Source organism: Salvia splendens, chromosome 5, assembly GCF_004379255.2.
Source record: "Salvia splendens isolate huo1 chromosome 5, SspV2, whole genome shotgun sequence".
Classification (NCBI taxonomy): Eukaryota; Viridiplantae; Streptophyta; class Magnoliopsida; order Lamiales; family Lamiaceae; genus Salvia; species Salvia splendens.
In genome coordinates this window covers 757,271-766,958 of record NC_056036.1, presented here as the reverse complement: position 1 = coordinate 766,958, position 9,688 = coordinate 757,271, and the positions used below count along the sequence as shown (strand labels likewise).

The window sequence follows — 9,688 nt, the reverse complement described above, 5'->3', positions numbered from 1 at the left end:
TACACATCATTTTTTAAATTTTCTGCCGAAAAATTCCGCTTCAACTATAAGGGAACGGAGGGATTACTAAGCGTGACACAATTAAATGTGATGTACTCGGAAAAGGAAGAAAAGCATACTAGTATAAATTACCAAAGTTTGAATTGGTTAAGGTTAAATTGTCTAAAGATTAATTTGCAAGTCACCTAAAGACTAAAATTAATGAAGACGAAGAATAATCATACTATGTTTTTGACCGATTAACAATATGGACTTGTACCTATCTAGTCGATCAACGTTCAATCTAAGATATTCAAGAACTTAATTAATCAAATTAAACTCAATCCTAAAATAGAAATATTTTATAGGAAGCTTCCTATATATTGTACACACGTGTGCACTGATCTAAACTGACCAGCACGTACGGTTTTGACTTGGCATTTATCCATATCCAAATCACTTCATCGTCATCCTATTCGTACCATTCTTAATCTCCACAAATACTATCAATATTTAACAATTTATAGGACATATTTCAACTCAAACTCGTCTACATTTTCTGAATTTTATAAAGTTATGATTACTCTTTCAATCGTAATACAAAATCCCATTTTGATTTAAATAATAAATTAATACAATAATATTCTAATCTCACTTTTATACGTAGTACTACTATATTACTATTGATTTTATTAATAAAAATAATTGGAGGAAGTAATTTTAAAGTGAAATTTGAATTCTTCTACTTTAAAACTTACCTTTGAAAATTCTAAAAATATACTCAAAATAATAAGAAGTCAATTCTAAGATGATTTCTCCCGATTTGACAAATCTTGTCTGGTTGGATAAATTCAACTTGGAAGTCGGTCGACTTCATAATAATTAAATCTACGAAGAAGATCCTTTTGCCACGTGTGCACTTCCAATTTCAGCACATTTATTTAGAAACCACTGTTCCGACGACGGCTGTTCCCATCCTCTGAATCTAGTCAATTTCATTCTTCTATTACACCCATTTTGTTGATTCTTTCCCCACCTAAAAACTTAACAATAAAACCCACAAAATAATCCAAATAAATTACTACCTAAAATTAAATAAATCAGAGGAAAAAACCTCAGTTTCTAAAGGTGGCGATGCAACATCAAGAACAGTCAGATTACCTGCTTTCAGCGGTGGTGGCGCCGCCGCAAACGGGTTGTATTCAGTCTTCTGAGATGTCGGCGCTGACCTACGTGGACTCTTCTGCTCAGCCGCAAATCTGGTCGTCTTATTCTGGGAATTTTGTCGAAAACTCGATTGATTCTGCGAACTCATCTTCGAGCTCTGGCCGGAAAAGGAGGCATGATCGACAAGATTCTAAATCAGGTTTGTTATTTTATTAGTTTTTGTTTAAGTTTTTGGAAATGCAAATGCTCTGTTTTTTATTTATCTACTGTTTGTATCATTTTGTTTTTGTTTCTGGAGCAAAAATTCCTACCACAATTTTAAAAGTTAGTTGAAAAATATTGAAATTGTGATAGTGGGAAATCGTAAATGGATTTAGACGCATCCGAGTTAAACAATGTCGTTTATTCATATAGTACGAAGACGTTGTTTGGTTTGGGTTACATGCAAGCATCCAATTCATAATTTTTCTGATGTTACAAGTTGTGGGATGAATCATAGTTTGACTAAACATAATGATTTTTCTGCATTTCTTGTTTAATTGTTGGAATTTTAGAATTTTTTTTGTAATAGATTTGATTATTCAATTAATATGAATAATGAATAAGAAATCTTGACCATTTACCCATTTATATACGAAAAAAATATTTTTGCATGTTTATGGAACAGTGTTCTAAAATATTACTGTAAGAATTATTTTTGCATGCTTATGGAACAGTGTTCTAAAATCTCTTGTTTCTTTTTATTACTCTTTTGTGTTTTATGAAATTATTTTGTTTTTTAAGTATAAACGCAAAATATTTATGATCAACTACCTAACTTTAGGTATGGTTCAATATCTACCAAATTCAGATAAATAATGATGAAATAGAAAAAAATATGAGATTTCATAAGAATTACATTAATAAATCTTTTATTTGTGGTACGTTGTAGTTCGTGTAACTCAACTACCTAGGGATAGAGTGAGACAGATAGAATATAATCTTTAAGAACATAACTGAATCAGTAACCCGTTTTTTCTTTAATTAACAAGAGTAAATGAGAAACCATTATTAATTCCGAACATACTACTTTCAACACAGCTGCAGAAGAAACTCCGCCACCGGAATCCCCAACCGCCTCATATCCGGAAACCGGAGAAAGGCGACGGAAATACAGAGGCGTCCGCCAACGACCGTGGGGCAAATGGGCGGCCGAGATAAGAGACCCCGTAAAAGCCGCCAGGGTGTGGCTCGGCACCTTCGACACAGCCGAGGCCGCCGCCCGAGCATACGACGAGGCGGCACTCCGCTTCCGCGGCAGCCGAGCCAAACTCAACTTCCCGGAATACGCCCAAATCCTGCCCCAATCCACACAATTCACCACCACCACATCCGCCCCTCCGCCACCCCCCACGGCGGCGCCGCCGCAGTCGTTTTTCGAGACCGCCGGTAGAGACTACTTGGAATACTCGGAGCTGTTGGGGAGCGGCGGCGATGTGCAATCGGCGACGCTGTTTGAGAATATGATGTATTCAAATCCTCCTTATTCTAATTCTGTTTCTTCGTCATATCCATTGTTATTCTCTTTCAATCCACAAGGAAGCGATCATCGCATTCAAGATGAAGGCGTAAGCGGAAGCAGAAGCTTTCCGGCGCCGCCGTGGACGACGGGGTTCAATCCGCCGTCCTCCACCGGATAATGTGTGTTTTCAATTTTTTTTGTTTCTTATAAATTCTTTTTCTTAGTCATAAAAAAGAATATAGTACTTACTTAATAATGTTAATTAATTTCTCATTTCTGTAATTTCTTATGCCCGTAAAATTTTGGTGATGAGTATGGATAGTGGTATACTTGTATATTATTGTGATGATATGAACAGCTAAACATAGTTTTATTTGGAGCTTAAAACACTAAAAAATAAAATAAAAATTTAAAAGATACTAGACCCTCACGGAATTGATTAAATTTAATGATTTTTATAATAATTTGTTATTTATTAAATTGATTAAGATTTACTCCACATTTTAATTCAAAAGTATAGTATGTCAAGTTTTAATTATAAAAAAGTAAGATATTAATTAAGTGGGAGCCTAATTAGTAGTACAACTAAAAAGCTTAGATTGAGTTTACATTATTGTTTTTTACTGCAATAGTCCAAATCTATAATTTCATTTACTATTACAAGCTGATAGTTAATGAGTCCAATTATTATGGAGCAGCATGATTTCTACTATTCCTCTCATAATTAATAAAGCCGAATTTTTAAATTCGAAATCTACATAGCTTATGAAAAAACAAGTTAATTACTTGACAGATATGAGATCAATGATGCTTAATCGGACAAGGAATCTCATCCTTTTTCTATAAAATATTAGTGTTTTCTTCTCCTTTTTATCTTCTTTTAATATCTTTTGGATCAAATTTACACTCTCAGATATGATAATGCTTCGATCCAAATCTAATGAATAGGAAAATAGTCGTTTTCGAAACAATTATCAAGTGTTTCGATCAGAATCTAATGAATATGAAAGACTTCTAAATTACACATTAATATCTATCATCACTGTAAATCAGCTAAATTAAATTTTAATTTTTTTATAAATAAATAAATTTTATATACAGTGAAATAAGTAATAAAAAAATAGAAAATTTGCGATGTTGTTCCACGCATCCGCAATGCTGCCATTGCCATGGCCCGACACCCGGACCCCTACGAACGCGATCGGATCCTGATTCGCGTTACCGATGCTCTTAATCCTCTCGAATAGAGTCACGTATGGATTGTGATAGAAGAATGAATTAATTTCATCCCCTTCATATTCCTTGTTCCTTTTTTTTATCCTCCATAAATCAACATGATTCTCTAATATGTGTCACACTCAATTTTTTATGCCCTAACAAATGGGACAACAATTCCCCACCACCAATCAACCCTCCCTCTCTTTTCTAGCGTGAGTGCCGAAAGCATATTTATGTCTGCACAATCCATGATCACATGCACCTAATCACACCTTTGAAAATTCAACTCTTAATTCTTTCATCATCAAATAAAGTTACACCAACGCCTCTATATATATGTAACAAACCCAATGTAAATATCAAACAACCAAAATTCTACACATTCACTACACTTAATTACCACCACCAACTATGGAGAAGAGCCGATCATTTCCGCAGTACTCGCCGGGCCTGGGGTACGAAGCCGGGCCCGGGCCATACTCGTTTAACGGGCCGAGCACGTCGAACGATCCGGAGATGAAGAGGAAGAAGAGGATTGCTTCATACAACATGTTCACTACAGAAGGTAAAGTGAAAGCATCTATGAGAGGGAGTTTCAAGTGGATCAAAACCAAAATTGATGATATTCGTTACAATTTATAATGTTTGTGTAATATATATAGTTTCTTGTTGATTATTTCTTCCCTTTTTTCTCTCTTTGGTTGTATTGAAGTAAGAACCGGTTCTTTGTTTGTTGAGAATATTTCTTCCTTAATGAGAATATGGGATTTCATAAGGGCTTCAAAAATCAAGAATGATAGAGCAATATTATGGAGATAATTAAGTTTCTTTTCACTTGTTTGCTTAAAAAATTAAAAGTAGTTTCTTTGATAATACATGAAATACGTTTCATAGAGCAATATTAGGATCCGTTTGATTCTAGTATGAAATTTGACATGTCGATTTGAAACTAGAGCCTTCAATTCTAAATATATTATTATAAAAATATTTGCATTTCGAGAATTACGGGGAGTGATCAATTGCTAACTCATCATTTAATTGCTAACAACAACTAATTTAAGACCATAGGATTTTAGAAATCTTGTGGTCTACAATTTGCCATGTGTAATTTCATTTTTTAATTTTTAATATTAAAAAGATACTAGCAACTATCAAATTTAGGGTTTAGAAACACAATGTGAATAGAGTGTATGAAATACATCAACACAAAGACATGATAATGTCAATACAATTTCATATTGACATTGTACAATCATTGTATTTACATATTAGGTGTCGTGTATTGATATAAAACTGTTAACGAAATTTATGAAAAATTTTGAATTTTTTTTCAAATTTTGACACCGGAACATATGCAAGTGATATATCGTTAGAATCCTTATGAAATTATCTTTAAATTGATATATGTTGTGCGAAAAAATAATTTAAATTGAAAAAATTATATGTGTTTTAAAGTGATGAGATGTTTTTCAAAGTTAGTTACAACTAATTTTTTGTAAATTGACCTTAATACCCTTATTGACGTTTTTTGTTGATCGTATTGATATTCCGGAGCTAATGATCTAGGCTCTTGATTTGAATATCTAATGACTGTAGTTAGCAATTAAGTATTGAGTTAGCAATATAATACTCTCCGGAGAATTATAATTCCAACTTCTATCCATTCTATCATTTGAAATTCCAATTAAACTGGATTAGAATATTATAATTTCAAATTTAATTCTATAAATTCAATTCCAACGCAATTCCAATTCCGTTATATCAAGCAAACCCTTAATGAACGAGAAATATGACACATCCAAACTTAGGAAAAAGCAAAGAATTGACTATCATAGAAGAAAAACATACAACAAAACAAGAATCTTCAATAATATAGTCTCAAACATCAAGAGAATGCAGCTTTTGTAAGTGCTTGTTTCCCAAACTCTGAAATGCTCTAGATGATGCAGACCTTTGGACAGAATCCAGTCTGTTTAGACCATCATCAGCTATCATGTAACAGTCGGTCACACGGCCTTTACCAGCCGGCATTGGGGGCCTATTATTGATGTTTTTCGAAGCTACCGGGGAAGGAGGAGTCTCTTCCTTCCCCGGTAGCCTAACACTTGTAGAGGAAGTGCTGGTCGAACTACTGCCCGGATCTAAGACAGAAACTGATGAATCTTTGCTCCTCTGCACTTGTCCCAAACAAGCATAAGTCCCATAAAGTTTGAAAATTAAATCACAGATTTTCAATTTTTCTTAAGTCATACACCGTGTACAAAATAATGTCTTTGGTGATGCTGAAACGACATTGTTTATGTAAAAAAAATAAGAAAAAAGTACTTGTTCTAATGGAATAATATCGTTTTGAGCATCACCTAAAGAAATCATTTTTATACATAAGTGGTTTAATATTTTGTTTTCAAATCTTATGGAACGACTGGAATTTGAAAAATATTTATATTGAAATGAGCATTATCTCTCTAATAACAAATTTGATTGATGATGAGTTTACCTCTTTAAAGCCTTCATTAGCTCCAATTGGTGGATTCTCAGCTGCTGAACCCTTCTTTCTCTGAGACTGGCTCCTACGCCTCATTTTAGAACTCCTATGCCTAACAAAATCACACTTTTTTAATGTCAAAAATCAAGAACCTTTTTCTCATCATTTTTGCACAAGGCATGAATCAAGCAAGTGTTTGAAAAGATGTCGTTTCATACACAAATTGGATAATTATAAAAAAATGATTTAATATTTCATTTTCAACATAAGGTTTAACCATAAATAACTCGGCAAACTTGGTGATTTAAACGGCTATTAACCCTTCTGCATGCGTCCAATTAAGCTCAACTTACTTTCTCCTCTCAGTAGCTAAGGAGTAGACATCTTCTTCCACATGGATCTCAGGCAAACCAGACACATCACAAGCCAAAGGGCTCGTTTGGAAGAACTGCAAAACAAATAGTTAAAAAAAACACTTTAAATACATTGTTGATGATGAGAATGCAATCATGATTTTGAGGCTAAACTGACCTTATCCTGAAGAGCAGAAGCCGCAGTTCCGCGGCTTCCGGGATCGAGAGAGAGGAGAGTGGCAAGAAGATCGACCGCGGCCGGGGAAAAGTTCTTGAAAGCTTCGCGAAGATTGGGCTTATACATCTGTGGAGGTTTAAGAGCTGTAGAGAGATTAAACCTTTTGTAGTAATCATCTCTGGGTGAACCACACAGCTTGAATATCCTATGCAGCTGTTCAACCTGAGTAAAATCAACAAGTAATTTAACACAAGTTTCCATTTATTCATAACCTATCAAGGGTGACCAAAATACCTGAAATCAAATATCCGATCCGAACCATACTAAAATTTAAAATTTTGTTTGTTTTTTTTATCGAATTTTAGTTTGGTTCAGTTTAGATTTTCAGCAAATTTTGATTTTTCGGTTCGAATATATAAAAACTGAAAAGTAAATTTGGTATAATTTTTTTTGATCCTAAACATATGATCAAAATACGAATTTGGTCCAAAACATTTCCTTTTTAAAAAACGAGTACATAACAAATGAAAATGTGGCCGAAGTAGTCCTTTTTTTTACGGTTCCGTCAAAACACAAACGATTAACGCTAATTGCACAGTGGCATGACCGTTAGTTTTTTTACGGAACCGTAAAAAAAGGACCACTCCGACAAGGATTTCATTTGTTATGGTCATGTTTTTCAAAAAGTGAATGTTTTGAATCAAATTCGTATTTTGGTCATATATTTAGGACCAAAATTGACATTTATTCTCTTTTTTTTGGTAAATTTGTAAGATTTCGGTTTTTGCAATTTTAATTTTAATTTAAACAAAAAAGTATTTTTCTATTCAGTTTGGGCAAAAAACTGATCCGAAAACTGAATGGTCACTCCTATCGTTATACCTCGGTTCTAGCCGGCATGATAGCCCGGCCGGCATACATCTCCGCCATGAGGCAGCCAGCACTCCAAAGATCAATCCCAACTCCATAGTCCGTGGCGCCAAAAAGCAGCTCCGGCGCCCTATACCAAAGTGTCACAACTCTGCTAGTCAAAGGCCTCTTCCTCCCCGGATGGAAGAGATTCGAGAGCCCGAAATCAGCTATCTTGAGCATCCCATTTCTATCAATGAGCAAGTTCGAGCCCTTGATGTCGCGGTGCAACACGCCTCGTTGGTGGCAGTGGTGGAGGGCCGAGAGCAAGTGGTGCATGTAGCACTTGATCTGTGGCTCGGTGAGCCTTTGGTCGGGCCGGGACAGGACTCTTGAGAGGTCCGAGTACATGTATTCGAACACGAGGTAGAGGCTGTATTGCATCCTTGAGGTGGCTAGGCCTTGGAGCTTCACGATGTTCGGGTGATCGAGCTTCTGGAGGATCATGATCTCCCGTGCCATGAACTTGACACTCTCCGGCTCTGAGGTGTCGAAACGGACTTTCTTTAAGGCGACTAGCTTCCCGGAGTCTCGGTCTCGGGCTTTGTATACGTTGCTGTATGTTCCTTGCCCTACCTGCAGAAGTGGCTAATTTTGTTTAACGAAACTGACGGTTATCCCCACATACCAACACAAGTTCCTTGTTCGAGTTCATCTATATGGACGTCATACAAGAAGACGCACTTTGTTGGTATGAGTAGCACATATTTTATATGTTCCAAGTTTTCTTCAAATATCCAATTCTCGGAATCCCTCTTTTTCTAGTGTTTCGGTTCATTCATGCCCCCTTCGCTATGTAAATAGGAGTTACTCCTCGTACCTGCCTATGCACCAAGTTCACTCGCTACTTTAGTGTTTGGATTTTGAGAATATGACATGAGACTGAATATTTGAAGACTGCTAAGCATATTTGATACTCCTTCAGTCCCCAAAGAGTATGAACTATTTCATTTTTTGTTCGTTCATAAAAAGGATAAACTTTCTAATTTTGAAAAAAATTCAAACAACATATTACTCATACACATCATTTTATTTACAACTTATATCATTATCATTAACAACTTATACAATTAGAATAATATGGACCTCACTCTCCACACATTACCCTTTCTCTCATTTACTTTTTCCCTTATTTGTTAAAACTCGTGCCGAATTCATTGTTTACACTCTTTGGGACGGAGTAAATGTTACTCGTAACATGAGCAAAGTTCGTCTTCTTTTCCTAAGTCGATTCTAAATTGGATTCCCAAGGGTATGTGGAGACAGAAACTGAAATACTGAAAAGACTTTCGCTGCTATGTTAAGACAGCCGTCAATCTGAAAACCGGAGTCAAAATTGCATATATCCTAGTACTTAAATAGTATGCTTTATTTATTCCACTAAAACATCTCATCACTACTAACTAAAAGTGGACAAGAATCAACCAACCAACAAACACAATGTCATACCTTTTCCAAATCCCCCCCCCCCCCAAAAAAAAAAAAACAAAATATGCCAAAAAGATGTAATAACAAGAATCAAGAACATCAAACCTTGTCGATCTTGGTGTAAGAATCAGCACTCTTTGGAACAATATTCTTCAAAACATCAGTGGGAATATTATCAACAAGCCACTTTGGCCATCCATCCACCATCTCATCATCTTCTTCACCACCCTTCTTCATTCTATCTCCATCAACACTGCTGCTTTTGCTAGCATTCCTCCTCGCCTCGGGCCCAGGGCGGGCCCTTGTCCCTTCCTCGTGCCCCACTCTTCCCCGAGAGCTCGGATTCCTCCCCACGCCTTCCTTGATGCTACCATTGACAAGCCTCATCTTCTCCAGCTCCATCGGCGGAGATTTCACGTGTGTTTTAGAACTCTGAGAGGATCCCATGCATAAAAAATGTCACTTTTTAG

The 9,688-nt window shown here is 35.7% G+C and overlaps 2 protein-coding genes across 2 annotated transcripts; one reads left to right on the top strand and one right to left on the bottom strand.

Moving 5' to 3' along the window:
- Window positions 1-973: 973 nt before the first annotated feature.
- Window positions 974-2,929, top strand: LOC121802730 (ethylene-responsive transcription factor ERF110-like). Its single transcript, XM_042202423.1, has 2 exons — window positions 974-1,345; window positions 2,227-2,929. Exons 1-2 carry the CDS (start codon window positions 1,114-1,116, stop codon window positions 2,823-2,825), a joined length of 831 nt encoding a protein of 276 aa, XP_042058357.1. The 5' UTR covers window positions 974-1,113; the 3' UTR covers window positions 2,826-2,929.
- A 2,814-nt stretch (window positions 2,930-5,743) lies between these two features.
- On the bottom strand, window positions 5,744-9,665 carry LOC121802523 (probable serine/threonine-protein kinase At1g54610). Its single transcript, XM_042202210.1, has 6 exons — window positions 9,324-9,665; window positions 7,764-8,366; window positions 6,882-7,103; window positions 6,704-6,798; window positions 6,363-6,462; window positions 5,744-6,037 (listed from the first exon to the last, which is right to left on the bottom strand). The coding sequence occupies exons 1-6, from the start codon at window positions 9,663-9,665 to the stop codon at window positions 5,744-5,746; spliced, it is 1,656 nt and encodes a 551-aa protein (XP_042058144.1).
- Between the last annotated feature and the right edge of the window lie 23 nt (window positions 9,666-9,688).